Source organism: Centroberyx gerrardi, chromosome 22, assembly GCF_048128805.1.
Source record: "Centroberyx gerrardi isolate f3 chromosome 22, fCenGer3.hap1.cur.20231027, whole genome shotgun sequence".
Taxonomy (NCBI): Eukaryota; Metazoa; Chordata; class Actinopteri; order Beryciformes; family Berycidae; genus Centroberyx; species Centroberyx gerrardi.
Genome location: NC_136018.1, coordinates 21238529 through 21261265, shown reverse-complemented (window position 1 = coordinate 21261265; position 22737 = coordinate 21238529). Strand labels below are relative to the sequence as shown.

At 43.8% G+C, this 22737-nt stretch overlaps 1 protein-coding gene across 2 annotated transcripts in view; it reads right to left on the bottom strand.

Annotated features, from left to right (window-relative positions):
* The window catches only part of LOC139930784 (uncharacterized), a 109356-nt gene that overhangs the window by 16053 nt on the left and 70566 nt on the right, over nt 1–22737 (bottom strand). For both annotated transcript variants that reach the window (XM_071924063.2, XM_071924064.2), the window contains one exon: nt 1939–2090. In XM_071924063.2, coding sequence (XP_071780164.2) covers nt 1939–2090 — 152 coding nt within the window. The remainder of the gene's footprint in view (nt 1–1938; nt 2091–22737) is intronic.

Below are 22737 nucleotides of genomic sequence, written 5' to 3'. Positions count from 1 at the left end.
CAGAGGGAGGGAGGCGGTGGAGGCCATGCAGAATAATGGACTACTCCCAAGGGAAATGGTGTGTGTGTGTGTGTGTGTGTGTGTGTGTGTACGCATGAGTGCCTGCAGCCATTCGTTCGCAGGGAGGCGTGAACATATATTTTATGCATGCGTGCGTGTGTGTGTTTCCCTGCGCATATTTTTTTCTATATTTTCTGTGTCTTCCCCTTCTCCCTCAGGTATACCATCATCACTTCATCCGCAGAATAAAGCCGTTATAAGTGGATTAGCGCTATTATTTTCCCGCGATTATCATACTGCCATTTTAGCCAATTAGGTTTTGTGTGGCTGACCTGGGTGAAATCATTGAGCCATTGTTTTTTTTCCCCCTGGTTCTCCACCTCTCCATGGGACTGACCTCAATATGCAGGTGGAACCAACATGTCTACACCATGCTAGCTTCACATTCATTCACGCAGGCATGTGTACACACACCAGGGTAACAAGAATAAGAATAACTAGGAATAGGAACTGCAGTACATCTGGTTACGGCTTTTTCAAAATACTCTCATTTTTCAGCACTGGAGAAAATGTCAAACTAGGAAGAAAAATTAGAGGAGATGCTAATTTGTTGGGTTTTGCTTGAGTTGAATATAATGAAAGCCCTGCAGCCTCTTGATTGAAAATGACTGGTCAATACTGTGATTTGTATTCATTTGATTGTGATTTTGTTTTTCAACCAATAATAACAGTTCCTTGCAAGTCCAAATCCCTATTTGTCAGAGTGCAGACCTCAAAATCATCACTTCACCATCACACAACATTATGACTTAAAACACATTTCACAAACTTGCCGTATGTGTCTTGTTTTAATGTAAATCCCTTTGCAACTTTGTGACACTGTTTTGACAAGTAAATACTGTCACCCTGATAAGATTTACATGAAGAAATGCTTCACTGAGCGCACTTATCCGCTCCGTAAATCACATTCCATTGGGCTCGTCCATCAGCAGGGTCTAGAGTTGGTATCCATGACGACCAAATAACCCAGCATCCTCGGCGCTTGTGTTTACCACCGCTCTCAGCCAAGCGGCAACGGCAGCCATTTCTAGCCCTCTGCTGAGGCCGCGCTCCTGTGCATTCACTTGCCTTCCTATCCTTGCATCTGGCCTTATATATGCCCTTAACACTCTCTGATTTATTCCATACAGTTATGCTTCTTGAATGCCACTCCCTGTCAAATGTAGTCTACCTTATAGCAATAACATGAATGAATTGGCATAATAGAAACATTATCTGTTTGACTTTTTTAACACTCTCGCAAGGGTGATTTGGAAACAGCAAGAGCGAATGCACAACAAGAAGAACGGACATTTTAGATTTCATTTTAGATTGTATTTGGAGACGGCAGCCACTTTCTTTTAGGAAGTCAGGCTGCAGCGTCTCTCACCTCCTTTACTGCTCTGCCCCCAGTCAGTCGGGGAGAGGCGTGGAGGAATTCACGGCATTTAGTCACAACAATGAAGCAATTTAGTTTGTTCCCTGGAGGGAGTGACTCAAACCTTTTCTGCTCTTCTATCCCTGCAGAGCCTACAAATTGTATTCTAATGCTGCAGTAATTGTTTTGGGGGCATGTGGTTTGCCGTAATTCGTCACGGCAATTCTGCTGAACAACCAGGAAGTGGGAGGGGTTTAGATTTCACCAGTCTGACACAATCCTAATCAGACTGGTGAAATCAGCCTCATTAAGCAATGATGTCGACCCGCAATGCATTAGTACTCCATTCATACAGAATGCCAAGACACTAAACAGGAAGACCAACGGGAAGTTCCATGCATGCAGACCACTCCTCTGCCATAACTATCTACTATGCAATAACTACTGTAGGTCAGAGACATGTCAGCTTGTATAAAGACAGATGGGGAGAAGACTGGAGAGTATGTTTCCATGCTGCATACCTCGTTGATGGCTAGCTGCTCTCCTCCTCCTCCTCCTGGGTGTCCGAAACGGTGTCCGGAGCCGCGAAACTCTTCGTACAGCAAATCCTCCTCGCTGCCCAGCTCATCGCAGAGCCCGGACTTCTCCGACGCCCCGTCAGGAACCACCACCGCTGAGGGGAAGGAAGAAGGAAGGGGAGGATGGAGGGGAGAGCAAGACGAGAGGAAATCTGGTTTAGTCAGACTCGAAGTGTGCTGAGTTGTGAGTTTTGATCGACCCTGAAATTGCAGTTGCGTCATGGCTAGATTTACATTTTCTTAGGCATTTCGCTGGAATTTTTGCCCGGAGCAAGCAGGCTGGGGTTCAGTGTCTTGCACAAGGACACATGGCTGTTGATGGATACACATTGGATGTTTTGGGGATTGAACCCATGTCCTTTCAGTCAAGAGACGTCTCTCTCAACGACCACTAGGTGGGCCCACCCTTCTACCCAACTAGATTGATGAAAAGCTTAGTATCATATACAGTATAACAATGAAGACTGTAGACTTGAGGCTATTTGAAAGGCACAAAGTATAACACAAATCACAACACCTCAGTCAGCAGTATGCTGATTTATGCATCTTGCCTTACACCTATGCCAGTTAAGTGCTTGCCAAGTAAAGTAATAGGAGCCTGGCCTTATTGTAAACTCTAGAGAAGGGTGATCTGATACAGGTATAGGCGAAGGCTCATACTAATATGAAATAAGCCTTCTCCATTGAAAGCCATAATAATGAAATTGGTTTAGGTTGATTAACAGCTACTTAAGGCGGGGTCCTTAAGGCACCTCCATCATATCAGAGGTGGACCACACTGATTGGATGATATCTGATTTTTAATAAAAGGCCAATATCGGGCGCCATATATCGGCACACTGATATATCAGCCTAACTCTAATTAGGAGTTTGAGTAACAAACCTTAGGCCTTCCACGCTTTTCCTTGCTTAGGAAAATATGTGTCACTGCCTATTGGGGGCAATCAGCTCTAAGAAAGAGTGACACTGTGACCCTGGAGCTGGGGTGATGGGAGTGTGTGTGTGTGTGTGTGTGTGTGTGTGTGTGGGGGGGGTGGTATTGGAGCACCTCTGTGCCACCAAATAACCCGAGCACATAAACCTTTGAGCACAGTCGACCCTCACATCCATACAGTCATACAGCCGCTGACATCATCACAGCATGCTTTGGGTCGGAGGGCCTGCCAGCCAACAAAGCTGTCAGTATGAATGTCCACTGACAACACCTCCTGCTGCTTGACAACACTACCCACATTTTTGGCTGTGAGTCTAGGCAAATTTTGGTGGTATTCCTAAATAAATTCTCGATTAAATGCTAGGTAACTTAAAAATAGATACAAGTTGCTTTTCTGAAATTGTCTCTCTGGTAGGACAGGCAGAACTTGGACAACGCGGTTTCGTGAACAGACATCAAACAGACACCTGCCATTCTATTGCGTAATGCTTGCTCCAGACGCATGAAATTTGCAGACATGAACTCTATTTTTGGCGTCCCCTTTTTGCTGCTACTTCTTCTATGCTCACCTTCCCACAATCCTCCACAGACTTTATACCCTCACTGTTCACATGTCTTCTCTGGTGACAAAGCCTGAGGTGAGCATGACCGAGTGGCCAGACAGGAGCCATGATGGAGCATTTCAAGTATCCACAGCAAGCCTTGTTTTTGTGTTTCTGGTGTTTTTCTGTCATATACACACAGTCCATCCACTGTATAATACTTGTTTGCTCCATAGGTTTTGTTAGTTGGTTTGATATTTCGCTTTGATATCTTTTCAACAAGTCTTGGCAACTCATCTTCACATGGTCCAGTTGGATGTCAGATCAAGTTCAAGGGGCACATAGAATATACTTAGGGTTAGGGTTAGGCCTAGGTTTAGACAAACATATTAGTTTGTCGATATTGGCCTTTTATTAAAAATCATATATGGTCCAGTCAGTGTCATCCGCCTCTGAAATGATGGATATGATGCAGATTGATTGATTAAACATTAAATCAATTGTGTAATTGATCACTGGTTGTCTATGGGAAGCCCTTAACCTGAATTGACTCTAATGAGACATTTAGATCAGATTTCACACAACTATGCATGACTATGATTTATTATAACTATTATTATTATTATTCTGGATCTCAGTGGAAAGTTTTAGTGTCCCATGATGGTCTAATTGCTGTTTCAGAGGCTTTTCCACCCTGATTAGAATCAAATTATGGGGAAAACACTGAATACCTGTAATTGTTTGGATTTTTTTTGGCATGAAAATGGTCAAATTGTAAGATATTTAATTTCTGCACAAAATATCAGCTATCAGAAGCTTCAATACAAAACAATATCCATATTGGCCTCTTCTCTTTCCTCCCATCCCATCTCTTTCACAGAAAGACACTTTGAAGTGACTGTCTGAACTCCAGAGTGCGGCTACCTGGCTGACAGGCTAAAAATAACTCACTGTCACACCTCATCATCGGCGTCACCCTCGCCAACAGCTGTTGCCACAGAGGGCGTCTCCGTGGTGACAAATCACCGTGGAGACGGAGAGAGACGAGTATAATGAGAGAGCGTGCGGAGCGCCTTGGGCGATGGGGGGGAAAGACGGATTCGGAAACAAGACTCAGCTATTACGAGTGTGCAGGGCTGGGGGGCTGGGGGGCGGCGGGTCGGGGCTGGGGGCAGCAGGATAGTGTGTAAAAAACAGAGCCGGATGCTTCCTTTTCCACTTCAGTTACCTAGGAGAATGAATAGTGCACCACATTTATCTCAACATGTGTCCTCTCTTCTCTCTTACCCCCCCCCCCCTCATATGCAAATACACAGCATATGAAATTTGCATGTAAACACATCATCTCCTACTATAAAGTGACATCACCGACATGACCGTGCAAGTTGCGGCTGTTGCCCTCACGGGGGCAGTGTAGGACCCGGTGACTGGCGGCCGTGTCATGATGTGGAGAGATGGCAGGACTCCAGGTATCGACTAGCCTTTATTCATCAGGAGCCTGTGAACCAGCGGGGGTCCAGAGAGGGAAAAGGATGGAGGGGGATGAGAGGAGGGACACGGCACGCATTCTCCAACGAGGCTCTGCTTGCTGGTGCCGTCCGGGGACTCGTAAACAACAACATCAAAACCGAGTCCGCCCCACCTCCAATTTCACATAATGGCATATCCTCATTTTCACGTTTACAGTGTTGTTTGTGTGATCACGGCCGTTTTATCCCCAGATTTCACGGTTGTTTTGTCCCCAGAACTCTCACTGGGATTGATTCAGCTCTATTCCGACATGTAGCTGAAAATGAGATGATTGGAAAACAACAACATGAATACGCTATGGGATGTTTAGATGTAAGGCATCCCTCTTCCTTTTTTGATTGCATCGGCTATATTAGCCATACTGTCATGCTATGCTGTCATCCCCCAGAGATGAGAACAAAAGCAATCAGTGTCATCTATTGAGTCGTCCCCAGTGGTTTCAGATAGGTGTTCTCGCCATGTCACTTGCAGCGGGGAAGCAGATCTGAATACAGCATTTACCGTGAGTGGCAGTCGCCTCTCGCTTGGCTGGCGAGCCTGTCCTTGAGACACGCATGTGTGTGTGTGTGTGAGTGCGTGCTATTACTGCGATGGTTGAAAAGATGATGGGTCCTACTGATGCTGATGGGATCACAATTCTAAGCCAGTGGGGATATGTGCTAGTATAATAGAGAGAACAGAACACTGATTTAAATAGGTTGTGTGTGTGTGTGTGTGTGTGTGTGTGTGTGTGGCCACAGTGCAGCAAAGCTGAGGGAATGCGTGTTAGTGTGTGAGCGAGTTCAGACTGTAGCATTTAATCATCCTGAGCCTCTGGATGTGGGTTAGCCATATTACCAGATCAGATTTGTCTGCGTAGAGAACATTCAATACTCGCTGGAACGAGCGTGTGTGTGTGTGTGTGTGTGTGTGTGTGTGTGGGGTGAGCTGAGGAACTCGAGTGAAATGACTGCATTTTCATTAGATGTGTGTGTGTGTGTGTGTTGCTGGCAGTAGCGTGGCATGTGCCTACTAGTACCATGTGAGTGGATCGCCTCATACAACTGGCTGGCCTGAAGGTCAGAACTAAATTACAAAAAAGATTGGTAGCATTTTATATTATGGTGCAGAAATTACAGGGTAATTATTGTGTAATTACATAGAAGTTATCAGGAAGTAACTGGTAATTTCTGGTAATAATGAGTAACTCTTTGTAATTATAATGTCTAATTTCTTGGTTAAATGCTGGTAATTTCTGGTGATAATGAGCAATTATTAGCATTATAACAGTACTACATTAATGTATTAAGTTGTGCAATCATTACTGAGTAATCACTATGTAATACTTGCCTTTCCAATACCTATTATGAAAGTACTAGATAACCCCAAGGGAACTGTACTGCCAAGTGAAGTCAGACTTCATACCTCAATATTACACTTTACTCTGTAGTTACTCTATTGACATTGACAGGTCTGTGGGACAGTTTATGGTGGCCTGTAAAGGACAGAAATATGTCACATTTTCACAATAGAATGAATTCAAATTGGTTTCTTTACCACTACATCCCTGGTTTAAACTGATAGTGATGAATCTATCAGGAAGACTCGATAAGGAGTAATTGCATATTGGACTAGCATGTTTTGTAGCGTGTTTACATAGAAGATGTTACTTTGTTCTCTATGTGACTTTTACTGTATTTAGATTTTTTGCCTTACTCTTTCTTTTATCCAATTTTGATTTTGACTTCATACATTGTTGGTCTGACACGTTTGTCATGATGTTGCTTTCTTGGCCATGTCTCCCTTAAAAAAAAAAAAAAAAAGACATTGTTAATCTTCAAAAGACTGACGCAGCCTGACTGAGGCTTTTCAGAAAAGAATGGAAGGAAGAAGAGAGAGAGAGAGAGAAAGAGAGAGAGAGAGAGAAAGAGAGAGAGAGAGAGAGAGAGAAGAGAGATAAATTGAGTGTGTGTTGTGGACATTCAGAGGAGACTGATCCTCTTTCATGTTAACCTACTATAGTGAATATTTGGCCTTCAGAGCATGTTCGGGGGAAATGAGATCAATCCAGTCAGATGAAAGGAGAGATACCTCTCGTATCTCAAATATCCGGCCACGAAAGTGAATTACAGTGTTTTACCCACTGTGGCAGAAAACAGTGATATCAACAGCCTTGCATCTTGAAGCACAATAAGCGTTGTTGTGCCCCATACACCATGACAAAAACATAAATTAGAACATAATGTGGAGCAATGCTTCAAATTTTATCTTTTACAGCCCTGTGTGTGCGCGTGTGAATGAGTGAATAGAGGACATTTAGGTGACCTTCTGGCAGTCATATTGGAAATCCTCAGCTCTTCAGCAACAATGACAGAGTAGCTTATTGCATTTCTAAACTTCTGCCTCAATTTCTGTGCTGTTTTTGACTGAGAACTGAACATTCTGCCAATGATCCATCAAACAATGTCGGCTTGTTAGCTAGCTAGCATACCATCACTGTCTAGTTCTGATTTGCCAAGTTATGGCTAATAGCTAGTAGAGGCTAGTAGATGCATGTTAAAGGACTACTCTGACTTTCTTGGAGTTTGGCCCATAGGTAATATGTGACGAGAGGATTGGTACCAAAATCATCTCTGTGTCTCCAGTAGATAGTTCTATCTGGTGCGCATGCTAACGCTTTAGGATACAGTATGTCAAGTCTAGCATTATCCTAAAAGTGAGAACCTGTAGCTGCTGTAAGGCTGAATGGTTAGTTCATTTTAATGACACACGTCTAAACCTGCCAGGTTGTTTAGGGGACTGGCGAAATAAACAAAAAAGAAACCACTTTTTGGAGCTACTTTCAATGGCAGAAGATCTTTCTTCACACGAGACTTCAACTGTAACTTCCTTTAAATATGATGAAGACTGAGATTTTTTCAGAAGTCATTAATCTACAGGTCATAGAAAAAAATTTGGATCACTAAAATCTATCTATCTTCATACTTGGATAATGCTAGCTGCTAGTTGCAGGTCCTTGCTGTGAGTTCGGTCCCACTCCCTTTCTCTTTCTGTCACTCCTTACTGCCTAACCCTGTCCACCACCAACGGTGTCCATTCATCTTTCGATCATACCCAAATTTCCTTGTTGCGCTACATCTCATTTCCCACTTTGTCCTTTACACGCATTTCTGCCTTTCATTCAAAATAGGCATGAAATATGAGCTGGCCGGCTGTCAGAACGCTGCTAGAGGCTCGTCAGTGTTGCCTGGCGCGCATTGCATGAAACGAATATGTACCAGTGAATGAATGTGATGGGGAATCGTCCTGGGTGCTGTCCCAATGTCCACAATGTTGGTGTTCAGATCAGCAAAGCACCTCTGGAAATGACTGCATCACAGATTAACCTTTAGTTTTATTTGTCGGTATGCCATCTCTAAGTTGTTGATATGCTTTTGCACCAATGCCACCTATGCAAATTGCAGTGGATTTATTGTACTCGTCGAATAAAACGTCTCTGATTCGGTTACTTATTTAAGAAGCGGTGCAGTAGGAGATTGGGCAAAGTGCTTTGCGTGTCCACCTCTGGGCACAGCGTGGCACTGGCATTGTCCCTCTCTCTGTTATAGGAGCTGACGGATTAGAGTCGGGCACCTTGCCAAATGCTCCTTCAAGGTGACAGAGTCCCCCAATGGCCAGCGCCTCATCTGCCACTTCCCCACAGCTCAGCAGGCAGGCTGCACACACACACACATGTATACACACAGACACACGCACATTCACAGATGAACTTTTCCCCTTTCCTCAAAGAGCAAATCCATCCATCTAGAGAAAGGGGTAGAGGCGTCTTTGATACCTGAGGTTTTTAATCTAGGGCTTCGGCTAATGGACGGGGATGAGGATGTTTCAAGCGCCCCGGGTTACGAGTTCAGATCTCCACCGGGACGCCGTGCTGCCCTCAAACCCACCTGTGCCCAAGTGGAAAAAAATCCAATTATAGAAATGGCTTTCCCGCTTTCAGAGGAGCAACAAAACTGCACAAACGGCGCGGTGAGTCGGAAGCTAGCGTGTGGGAATATAAGGTAGCTGAAATGCGGGAAGATTTCATTATGTGTGAAAATGTGATGAAAAGTCGTGCAGTTACTGCAAGACTCGCCAACCTGTGTACAGATATAGAGGGAGGAAATACAACACAGTGCTGCGGTGGAATTTTTTTTTTACACACACCTACAGACACACAGACAGGCACACACCTCTCTGCATTATCCTTCAGGGTGCAGACAACTTATTTGTAATGTCTGCCCACCTCAGTTTCCCAGCGCCAGACAGTGAAAACAAACTCGGCTGTGGGTGGAGAGGCATCACAAAGACCAACTAACCAAGACCTTGTTCCCCAGCAGCTGGTCAGTTTGAGAGAGAATTCTCATGACAAAGCCAGACCGGCTAGGAACAAAACTATGGTCAGGAGTAGGGATGGGACGATATATTGAAATTCAATATATCGCAATACAAAAATGTGACAATATGTATCGTGGGGCAGAAAAATTGTTCGCACTTTGTAATGACATTTTTAAATTGTTGTTTACATTATAGCAAGCCAGTGCCATTGCTAGAAAGATTTGTATCTCAGAAATAAACATAATTCTGCACAGTCAGACTTCGTTATCATTGAACTTTTATTTATTACATTGTATAGTGGTTGTATTGAATCGTGCACCGATATTGCGTATCGAATCATGGACCATAACTGATTTTTAATAAAACAGTGATATCGGCCCACGATACCAACATACAGATATATCAGTCTAACCCTACTCTCTATCTGTCAGACGTGCAGATGTTCACTACACACACACACACACACACACAACCACACTCACCCCCCGAGCCCCAAGAGGCCGTCTGGGGATGCAAGGGCCCCCGCCGGGAGGTGTCACCCAGTTGACAGGGTGGGGTGTGTGTGTGTGTGTGGAGGGGGGGACAGAGGCAGCTAGGCTTTTAAGTGAAACAATCACGTCTGTCATAAGGAGTCATGTGGGTCTGGAAGCACTGGAGAGAGGATGGGAAGGGGGGATTGGGGGTGGGGGGGGGTTCAAACATTATCAAACAGACAGTTTCCATTTCCAAATTCCTCCCGTCTCTCTTTCCGTCCCATTCTCTCTCTGTCTCTCCTGCTCTCCATTTTCTTCGTCGTCCCCTCCGCAATCAGCCGGGCCTGTCGACCTAGTTGTGTTTTGGTCCGTGACTGTTGACTGTGAGGACTGTGATGGGAGTGTGTGTGTGTGTGTGTGTGTGTGTAGGGGGGGGGCAGTTATGAAAGGGGTGGCTGCGGATGTTAGACTTTTGTGCGAGAACTAACCATGCATTTCATATCCCTCTAGCCTGCAATTATACCCGCAATTTATCGGCACAATTTGCAGACAATATTTTTTTCCCCCTATTGAGCGTTGTGTTTGTGATCGGGCTTCTGGTCTCCCGCCAGCAGCAGACGGTTTTCGAAAGCAGCCAAGACGGCATCACCGGCGTTTGCATCCAAGGTGAATCTCTGCCATCCATAATAAATGCTTGTGTTTTACGCTAGAACCTCTTTGACTGACTGACTTGGATAACCTGGGAAATTCTCACTCTAGGTATCATTACAGACAGATTTCCTCTCTCTTTCCCATTTGCGCTACTGCTGGATCGTGCTTGTATATGTGCGTATACGCGTGTGTGTGTGTGATCAGATGCATATGTGTGTCCACGGCTAAACCCAGGCTTAAGGAGAGCAGCACTAAGCTAAGCAGAATCTGACATCCAGCTTCTGCCTACTGTACAGCAGAGGACTGCTGAAAGTCGAACGCGGCGTGGCATCTCGCCAGTTTTTGCGTATTCTCGTCTTTCCGGCCTAATGGGGCTCCAGAAGTCATAATGAGAAGATAATGCATTTTTTTTCCACGTGAGAAATTGACTGATCCGGTCTGATCTGACAGACGCGGTGCGGCTCAACAGGTGCTTGCATCGCTGATCAAGTATGGAACTGGAAGTGGAATGCTGTACTTTCTCGCAATTGTCCCAACTATTTCTCGTGGTTAAAGGCTTCAATGAAAAAAAGCGGAATATTTAGTAGTATCATTTCCTTAAATTCTACTGCTGAGAAACTGCCATCGAGTAAATCCCCTCGCTGCCGGCGCTGCTCCGGGAGTCGTCACACACGTTCCGGGAAAACTGCCACAGGTGTACGGGGATGCTGAATTAATGATGAGGTTTGGGATCGCACAATGTCCACAAACATCCCCGATCCAGCGATCCCCGACAACCGAGCCAGACACACACACACCCGGTCCCGTTCTCCTTGGTGATGAATGACCTTCCATTGATCTTTGACTGATTGTGACACCATTCGAGGGGCCCGGGGTCAGGGGGTCAAACACACCCTCGCTGGGCGATTAGAGCAGGAAGGCTGATTTTTTGGGGGGGGATGGTGCATTGCGGGGGGTGGGGCATTATGTTTGAGAAAATGTTGCTACAGTCAACAGTAGCGAAGATTAAAGGCACTGGGATTAATGCCTCTATGCTGTGGACTGGCTGAAAGCACACATATACTACACAGCACTAATATGTCACAGAGCAGACTGCATGCTTTTATATAGAACCTCATACACTTGGAAGGTGGAAGGTAAAAGGGAGGGCGTCTTAGGAAATGCAGTACCTCGTTCATTTTATTGTTAGGGGGACGTCAGGGGAGGGTGGAGAGAGGAAACTTAATAGGGTGTCTGGTTGTGGCTGGCAACATCAAACAAGTACTGAATCAGAGCGAGGGGGATCGATGTGGATCACCAGCAGAGGCGACCGGCCTCTCTGGACGTATTGATCTGGACCCAAAATGGCTTTTGGCCTTGTAGTGCAGTATACGCTGAACTGAGACTGCTGTGGGGCTGTTTGGCTCGACTGTCACTGTGCGCGCACATGCAAGCATGCACTGAATGTACAACCAGTATATCTCTGATATGATGGAGGTTCCTCCATGTCTAGAAAACCTGCAATAGATTTTCCTTTGCACATTTTATTCATTTAATTGTTCAATAATGCTTTCTGTAAATTAAGGTAGTAATGTATCCCAGAGTTTCCCTGCATATGTATGGTGGGTCACTCCATCTTAAAGAGCTGGTAACCCTAAATTTCATTATTATGGCTTTCAATGGAGAGTTTTAGTGTCTCATGATGGTCTGAATGCTATTTCAGAGGCTTTTCCACCCTGACAAGAATACAGTTCTAGGGGAAACACTGAAAACTTGTAATTTTTTGGTATGTAAATGGCAAAATGTAAAGATATGGAATATTGGCACAAAATATTGGCTATCAGCAGCGTCAATATCGGACTTCAAAAAGCCATATCGGTTGGACCCCAACACACACACACACGCACATACACTTATTCGTATTTGGGTCCATCCCTTTGTATGCATAATGAGAGTTGAGTGGCTATATTTCTAAGGCTGCAGCTCTGTAAACATATGGTGCACTGTAAAAGCCTGGTTGAATGCGTCCCAGTTGCGCTTATTGAAATTCCGGGCAGACTTTGAACAAATGGCGTTTTGAAAAAGCCAGCCAGCGAGGCCCGAGGGGGGGGGAACCAGAGAGGGAAGTGCGAGAAGAGAAAACACACACTCTGTGGCCACCGTCAGACGTGGAGGGTATACATCGTGTGGCTCCCGCTGCTAAATGCTGACTGGTGCCTTTGTGATTTCCCCCCCATTGTAAAATTCATCCATTAACTAGGAAAAAAGGAAATAATACTCTATTACCAATCGCCTCAACACAGCATAACTTCAGAATTAAACAGAAAAGAGAAATTCTGTATAGTGCCCTTTCATTTCTGCCAATGGCAATATGAGCACAGATAAAAGGAACACACAATCGGGGGGGGGGGGGGGGGGGGGGGGTGTCTTCTTCTTCTTCTGTGTCTTCTATGCTTTTAAAACACTGCAGAAATCACTACGCTACCAAGCACAGCCTGCGGGGCTAGTGGTCAGAAATAGGAATGACATACCCAGGCCAGTGAATCTGTTATATGACCACTATGAAACAATAATAATCTTTTCATTTTGCTAAGTCTCTTCCAACACATTTGGATTTCTGTACACAGTATCCACCTCCAAATCTCCTGAAGTCAGCCTTAAAATCTCTATCTGCAATGAACATGTTGGAAATTTGAGTTATTATATATATCAGTTATATATCATATTGGTCAGTCCACCATCAATATGACAATATGATATCTGACCCTATTGGAAATTCACTTGTACTGTAGCCTATATTTAACATTTTGCCTTGGCATTTTCTTTAGCTGTGGGACAGAGGTCAAGCCAAACTCCTTATTCCCCACGGCTGTGTCATCTTACCCAAGACGCATCACAGAGCGACACACAGCTGCAAAGGTCAGATTGTGATTGAGGAATGGAAAAAGATATTTGCTCAATACCTTCCACAAGGAAACATTATGGGGAGAGGACGCAGATGCAGTAAGTATGCCATGAAAATGCTGACAATAAAAAAAAAAAAAAACCTGGGTGATATGTAGATAGAGAGATGGCCTCATTTTCTGCCGATGACAAACAGAATGACAAATGCAACCAGCGGGGGAAACATTCGTGTCAGCGTTTTCTCCCTCATTAGTGTTGTGCTAAGCTCCTTCTGACTTCTGATTGACTTGTAGCCCACAAACTTAGACACAAGCATCGAACAAGCAATGAAAATAATACCAGTCCATAGCCTCAAAAGGAAATAGACACCAGATTTGATAGGATATATTCGAGGATGTCAATTTGCAGGGTGGAAAGAGTACCAAATATCCTTCGTAAGGAAGGGTAAGATAACCCTAACTTTGCTGATATTTACACATTGTAAGTAGTGGTAAAATTACTGTGTAAAAATGTACATGTAAAAAAAGTAAATAGTAGCTCATTTAAAATGTGCTCTGAATGCTACTGCGTTACTTCAAAAAACATTGTTACGTATGATTTTCCCATCTAATGTACAAAGGATGAGGACAGTTCAAGAGAGAGAGAAAAGAGTTCAATATGTGATATTACACATTGTTACCTGAGTGCTCTAAAAATAAGATTATGAAATGTCACTATTCAATATGTGATACAAAAAAACCTGAAAATGTCCACACTCATCATTTAATAACGTGACTACATGTTTCTTTTGCTATTAGCCATCCAACTAGCTAGCAAGGCTAGCAAACTAGCTAGACAACAACAAGGCTAACAAAAAAAAACAATAGCTGGAAGGATAGCTTTTTGGCTAATGTTAAGTAAGCTACTGTCATAGATAAATTTGAGTATTTAATGTTACAGTTGATTAACATTTTCTCCACATGCTTGTGCAGGTTTGGTGGAGTGGCTAGAAAATCTGTTCTGAGTAATGGAGGCTATTTAAAATGTAGCAAAGTACAATACTTCAGTCTTGAGTAAAATTTCTGACTTGAGAAAATACACGTACACAAAAAGCTACTCAATTACAGTAATGCCGCCCTTGTCAATTTGTCTTAACTATCTAAGCTACGAGGACACCACTAGAGAAATGGGACTCATTCGCTCAAAATCTCCATTACGCCTAAACTACTCAGCATACGTAACATTTTGCGTATTCAAAATTGTTGCGGCGCAGTTGCAGCACTTTAGGCATTTTAAGCTGCTACACCAGCTCTTTACCTATGGGTAAGTGAACACAATTATCTAGTTCTGCTTATTCTTCCATATACAACCGTGAGGAACATTGATGTACCATATAGGGTACATAAAACACTTTTTTTGAGAGTGTAGGCATACTGTAGCCAAACAGAAGGCTTCAATCTCAATCAAAAAGACCCCTGAATTCCACTGATCTCATCCTTGCTCGCTTCCCTGCAGCCCCACTTCCTTTGGTGGACAGATAATAGCCTCAGACGACTCATGACCATACAAGGTCTCCAGTAAAACAGAAAGCTCCTGATACTGTAAGCCTCCCCCACCTGCACTGGATTTACCACATACTGATGCTATTGCTCACTCACATCTACAGACCTGTTGCCTTTTATCCCCCTAAAGACCTTCCTCCAACCTTCCCTTCGACCTCTTCCTCCCACCTCCCCTTCCCTCCCTCTTCATCTATCTCTTTATGTGAGCAGTCATCACCATTTAGTGGCTTGTCTGACTCACCCTGATCTACTCTTTTATCTCTTCCCCATAGCTCTTAAACTATTTATTTTGCTCACATTTTGCTCTTACAGGTGCATTAAGTAAGATTTTTACTGTCCCGTAGCACAAAATGACCATAATATATCTGCAGGGGTTGATAGGGTTGTTGATCAATGCCAGTGACTCAACGATTACTTGTCTAGGTGCTGAGATTTCTGGCTTTCAAAATGCCTCCTTGTCCTCGCATTTTCAGCTGCTCAAAGATGGAGGACGGTGCTCAAGCCAAAAAAGCAAATGACAAAGCAGTATTATTATTCCAGTATTTAGCATGGTGATATATTACCTTAGTTTCTGTTGGATCTCTGCTCCAATTAACTAGCTTACTCCTCTCTATTGTGAAAAAGCCACTTTTATATTTCTGGCCCGTAATTTTTGCCCATCTAGGAATTGAAGCTTGTAGGAACTGAAAGAGTTGAAGCTATTCGGAATATAACAGTATCAGCTAAATGTCTCACATGCACAGATGTAAATCTACATTACATTACATAAAACAGACAGTTGTTTAGCCAAGTGTCAGTTCTGCTTTCCTTAAGGAGAGGAAAACATTCTCCGTGCCACGAAGTACCAACCCTGCCCCTGGTACCACCACCCAACTATCCTCAGCTGGTTTGTTTATGTGTGTGTGTGTGTGTGTGTGTGTGTGTGTGTGTGTGTGTGTCCACAGGAATTCTAATTAACAGTGAGCGGGGCCAGGGTGCTGTCTGGTTGTCGACACCTAAGGCTGACAAGTTGTTTACTAGGCCTATTTCCTACCAGTCTCAACACATAGGATCAACTAACAGAACCAAACACGCCGGTTTGCGCAAGCACATTTGATATTTCTCACTCATTTACATCAGCTGTACGTTCGCACGGTCCTTTGTGCGAAACTGACAGCCGTACGTTCCGGTAATCCCATTCAAAAATCGCGACGTTTCAAAACTGCAGGGATGGCAGTCGGAAAATGGAGCTGGTTTTCATCATTCCTGAAAAGCGAGGCTTCACGGAGATGCAAGATTTCTTCCTGGCAGCCCGACACTGAGAACGTTCCAGCTGAATGAATGATAAGGCTGACAAGTGATGATTTCCAGGTTTGAACACATGCCTTCCCTGATGAGTAAGTGGTACACACACGCACACACACACGCACACTCACAGAGGCATCAGACTGATTTAACACACCTTTATATTACTATACTTGTGAGGACCTTCTAGTGACTACTCTCTTTTCACAACCTAACCTTAACCTAAACCTAGGCTAATCCGAATTCTAATCTTAAACCTAAACCCAAGTCCTAATCCTAAACTAGCCTCATGAAGACGTGAAGAGCGGCTTTATTTGATCTTTATTCTGAGGATTTGGCCCTCATAAGGATAGAAGTAGAAGCGAACACACACACTGTATCCAGCACCAAGGACACAGATGTGTGCTGGTGGGGAGTAAGCTGTCCCTGGTGTGTGGCGTTATTAGTGGTTTTATAAATAGAAACGGTGGGACAAGCTGTCCTCCAGAAGTGGGAGAGACCCCCACCCTGTCAGTCCCAGAAAAACACAGCCGGGGGGCAAATGGACTGGTGGGAAATGGAGGCCTGGGACGACCCCTTAACCACTTCCTTACCCCCGGGGGGTCCAAATCATTCAACCCATTTTTAGATGTAGCTGTACAGCCTGGTCTCATGAAATGAGCACGATGTCTTAATATGCAAATAATGTGTGAAATGTGAAATACATCCTCCCCACCAGGAAAGGATTACGTAGAGGAGGCCTGACTAGAAACAGGAACTAGTTTCACACTGAACTAGCACAGTGGAAAGTAAGGGTGTGGAGATCTGCCATCTGACCCAGGTTCAATTCTCAACTCATGACAAGTTTTCATTTTCAGTTTTTCTTATTTACCCATGACCAAAATCTTACCCTAAGCTGTTTTACTTGCCCAAACTTAACATTTAGCTAATCTTTTCACGTGACGAACAGGTGAAAATGGCGTGTCCAATTCATGCTATTGTCACATAATCCAATTCGTGGTGGAGGAACGTAATCTTCACGTAATTTGTGTCCACAACATGTATTCTGCGTTTCAGAGTCCGTGCTCATTTCACAAAATTCTTTGAGACCATGTTCCTTCTGTAGATGTGTTTTCCTAACCACTACCAATCCTTTGCATTATCAAACACCACCTCCTCTGGTCATATTTACATCCATTAAAACTGATAGTAAGCACCTTGTTTTCCTAGTTCCCTATCCATTAGTATCCTGACAATCCATTTTTTATAAGTATGTTAATATCTAACCTGCCTGCCAATGTGCACTACCTAGTTTGATCTGTACACAAGTTTATTTTCATTTCCGTAGTTGATGTTGATGAGTTGATGAGTACTGGAGATGCATTACATTTACACTTTGTCGTTAATGTGGCCAAATGTATCCCTTGCCCTCTTAATGCCCTCTTTATACCTGGCATTAAAATGCGTCTCTGCTATACACGCTGAAATCAAATTTCTCTTTCCATCACCAAAATGCAGATTGTCGTATTACCTCTGGTAATATTTACGTCCTGTAAAATTGACAGTAAACACCTTGTCTCGCTTGTTCCCCATCAATCAGCCTCCTGATAATCCATTTTTCACAAGGATGTTACTGTCTGAGCTGCCTGCCGCCTGTTTGATTTTTGATTCTTGGGTGCCTTTACAGACGGATTTGATGCGTTTTTTGCACTGACTGATTACAATACAATCACTCGGGATGCAGGTTAATGTCAGGTGGAAATAGGTCGTTTAGGAATTTGAAGTCATCAATGGATGTAGTGTAGCTTTGTCAGAGCAGACGGGATCGGAAAGTGGGTTACGGAGGCACAACAGCCCTCTCGGTCTGTCTAATGCGAGGATTATGCGTGTGCTTATTATTTGAGTGGATGATGAAGCGGACGAGCACGTGGTGGGTTGGAGTTTTAGGTCCGGTGACAACACTGGCCGGGTTATCTGAGTGGAGGGGATTTCAGTCGCACTCAGTTTAACCTCTCTCTGTCGCTCTAGCATACCGCACACACCCACCCACACACACACACACACTCAGATTAACAGGGCAAAAGAAGAGTGATTACACTCGGTGAACTACATTATCTCGAAACACCGCACACTGTAGCATGAATGCAGCATATCAGTTTTCTAAATAAACTGAAGATGATATTTTTAATGGTTCATCTCTTCGCTCTGGTCTCTTGCCATCGCTCTCCTCATAATGTGATTGGTGGCTAGCCTCTCCCTCACTGGAGGAGAGTGAGGATGCTGTTGCTCTGACCAATAACTAAGCTGCTGTCATCTCAGGCCATGCTGGCTTAACACACTGCTCTACATCGCCTCTAGCCCCAGCATTCATGTTAGATTCATTTTAGGCAATGTCGTTTTACAGTTAGTGTATTCTGTTCAACAAGGATTGTTATTTTGCTGTTGTCTCAAGTCTCTATATATACATACAGGCATACAAATATGCATACATACACATAGTGGTAACGATTGTAAAAGTCCCTGCTCATGCATTTATCCTTATCTATCCTGCATTATCCTAGGGTTTGACTTTCCCAAATTTCCCCAAGGGGATTAATAAAGTGATATCTTAATATGGGGTTTTGAAGGCCGATATCAATACTGACATTTTTTTTTAATGAAGCTGCTGATAGCCCATATTTTGTAATGATATTTAGTATCTTTATTTTGACCATTTTCATGGCAAACATTTTATAAAAATTAAAAACAGCATTGAACTGAAACAGCATTTAGAAGTGTCATGGGACACTCTCCAATGAAACCCAGGATACTACTACTACTACTTAATAGTAATAATAACAGTAAACATATTCATGCATACTTTTGTGGAATCCACATTATAATCAGTTAAGGTCAAGGGCTTCCCATAGACAATCAGTGTATTGATCAATTCTACAATAAATATGTAATAAATCAAACTGCATCATATCAGAGGTGGATGACAATGACTGGACCACATCTAAATTTTAATAAAAGGCCAATTTTGGAAATTAAATACATCAATCCAATATATTGGTTTAACACACACACACACACACACACACACACACACACACACAATGAGGGAATGGGACCAAAGTTTACAGTCCGGCTTCATTGTGGCATAGATGTGGAAGTGTGGCAGCGTGAGTGGAAAACCGCAAACGTGACTGATCTCCTCTGATGAGAATTTCCAGGCTCTGCGGCTGAGCCAACGACCGAGTGAAGTGAAGAGGAAAGACAGAGGGAAGAAAGCGGGAGAGGAGGAAGGAGGAGAGGGGAGGCGTCGAGCGAATAGCGAAGGAATTACCAGGCCGAGCTGAATTCTTCCTCTGGCCTTGGCGCTCGCAGCGGTATACGAAAACGCACAAATGTACGAGGACACAAATGCGCCGGCTGCCACTCAATGGAGAGCGGCACGAACCTCTCTCTAACCGAACCTCCCTTTCTCTCCCTCTCTCTCTTTCTCTCTGCAGGTCTGTCAAAGCCTTAGACTTCCCTCCCTTCTTCCTCCTGCTGCCATACACCTTTGCCTGGCATTACATTAGAGAGAGATGGGGAGGCCAGGAAGGAGGGGAAGAGGGGGGTCGGGAGAATGAAGGACAAGGCGGGGAAGAAAAGGTAGACTAGGAAAAGCCCTGAGAGAAGAGACAGAAATGAGAGCAGTAAGAATGGAGGGAAAGGGTGGAAGGTAGAGACAGTGGCATGGAAAGGGTTAAGTTGCTGTTTCTTCATTCCAGCATCAATGCAATCTTTCTTCTTACACAGCAGTTGGACATCATCCGAGTCAATGTCATTCACCTCGGATATGATGGAGGTTCCTCCCTGACCACAGCTACTCAATATGTTTTATTACTATAATTTTTACGTCAGATGTCTGACCAGATAAATCATTCCAGAGTGGTGTGGGAGGATTTTACTCAACAGTCTAAAAGCTGCCTCACAAAGCTGCCTTAAGGAGCTGCTAACCCACTGAAGAATTTCATTATTATGGCTTTCAATGGAGAGTTTTAGTGTCCCATGATGGTCTAAATGCTGTTTCAGAGGCTTTTCCACCTTGATAAGAATAAAGTTCTGGGGGAAGCACTGAATTTTTGCCATGAAAATGTAAAAATTTAAAGATACTCAGCACAGAATATTGTCTATCAGAAGTTTCAAAAACCCATATTGGTTGAACCCTTGGGTAAACAGCAGACACTCCTTTCCATCTCAGTGGAACAGCCCACATGTGGTAACATCAGCATCTCCAGCTAGACTTATCAGTGTCCTACTCCACAGCCACAGAGAGCAATGCCTGCACAAAGACATACAGACAGACATTACACACACATACACACACATGCACACACACACACGCACACACACACACACACACAGACTCACTCCTTAGCAATGTTAGTGACTCCTAGCTCCTTAAGCAAGGGTCAGCACCCTAAGGTGTGATCCTCTTGAGTCTGACAGGACCAGGGTCTTATCATACATACCAAGCATTCTCACAGTCTGTCTGCCTTCTGCTTTTGGGAAGGACACTTTGGGGGAAAGAATGTAAAAAAGAGTCTGGGGCCTAGTGAGGCGATGTGTCCAGGTATGAAGGTTTCAGAAGAATTCAGATTGGAGGGGAAAAAGAATGACTGGACAACGGATTATGTCTTTAATCCAACAGGGCACTTTACTGTATAAGGCCTGGAGACCTAGAGTACTCAGAAAATTGGTCCCAGTGTAAAGCCATTCATTGACTGAATAACTGCTCAGACCAGAGGCGAATTTTGCAAAGCCAACACGGTTAGACTAGTCTTCATAACATCGGCAGTCACCCTAGTTAAATAGCATATTCGTCTAGTGACTGCGGTGAATAGAGTAGCTGACAACTATGGAAAGACATGTGGAACGTCTGGAAAAACAGCCGACAGGAGGGAACGAACCTTACCAGGACCATGGGCTAGCAACCCTTGGCAGCAATATCCTGGCTGCTGGATACACACTTGAGAAGAATGAGAACACTTTAGAAGAATGCCCCTCGAGTCTGCAAGAGCAGAGGTGAAAGATTGCAGGCAGATAACAGGGCAACCGACTCAGGAATGAACATGGTTAAGAATAAGGAGAGCACATTACTAGAAACCTGTGAAACAGTAGTAGAGGGAAAGAAGCACCAGCGCTGCCCTTGTGGCTAGCAGAAAGCAACAACATGAGATAGCTGAAACTGATATTGACATCGATCTGTACTTCTTGAGAAGTCAGTCAAGTCAATTGGGTGAAGTCCAGCAACAAGAGACCAAACCAGAGTTCATGGTCTATCGATACCGCTGTAACTGAAGAGGCAGGCATTAGCAGTGAAACAGGGTCTGGAGGGTCAGTCAGCTAAGGACAAAAAGATAAAAAGGCAGACACCCAGAGTGAAATGACAAGCGCTAATGAAAAGAGGGGATGGGATTCTGTTAACACTAATCAGCAAAGAGAGCTAGACAGGCTAAAAGGAACAGTATACAACAAACTAGATAAACCGGGGGGTATTATCCATGACTATGGAGTAGAAAGGTTTAGAGTTTGTAAAAGAAGTCAGTCTCAGGACAAAAAAAGGTTTATAGTAGGCATCATTGCAGGAGAGGAGGCAGCTCAGAGGATGAGAAAGTCAGCCTTAAGGTAGTGCAAGTAAACTTGAAAAATCGCCTGATAGCACTGAAGAAGGCAGAGAATCTTACGAAGAAACAAGAATTAGCTAAGACAGCATTTTACAAGGATCCCTTTGAATTTGTCAAATCACCCCTCAACCAAGGAGAAGAAGTCGGTAGTCTGAAAGCAAAGAGGCAGGAGCTGAAAACACCTAGAAAAGGATCGGGAAAGGTGTAGGGAAGTACGTTGTCCCCGGATATCCAAACTAAAGAGCTAGAACACCAAATGGGTCTTATCCCACCTAGAATGCAAGAAGACAGAGTTCCCCACAAAACGACACCAGATGTCTTGAGATATTCATGTAAGCTTATGAAAGTAACATGGGAGAAACAAGTAATTCCCAGATCATGGGAGAGAGCAGTAGGAATGCGAATGTTCTCGTCATGCTGCCCCGACGCCAAAACACTGCTGTTTGCAAAATTATCCAATCATAAATATGTTTTTGTCACTTACCATTTAAAGCTGCACTAGGGAAGATTTTTACATAAAAATACACCTGTCTTATCAGTCTACACTACAAAATGAGGTTGTAGTAGAGTAGTAGTAGTACGTCCGCATGATCCTCTAGGAGCGGTGATGCCGTTTTTTCAGAGAGCTGATTGGTGAGGGGGCGGGCTTTTCATACATTTGGATCCAAGCAGGTTAGGTATGCACCTAAGTTTATTGCACCTTGCTTAAAAGTGCTTAAACGAAAAGCCAGGGGTTAAGCCCAAAGTTAGCGCTCTAACCAACTGATCTCGCTTCATGAGACAAGCCCTTGGACTCACCAACCTTAGATCTTTTGCCTCTCTTGTCCATTTGGTATCCTTTGGTATAAAACATCACAGGCAGGATTTCTGGGTATTGAAGTTCAAATACTTCAAACAGTTACCTCGCTGCCA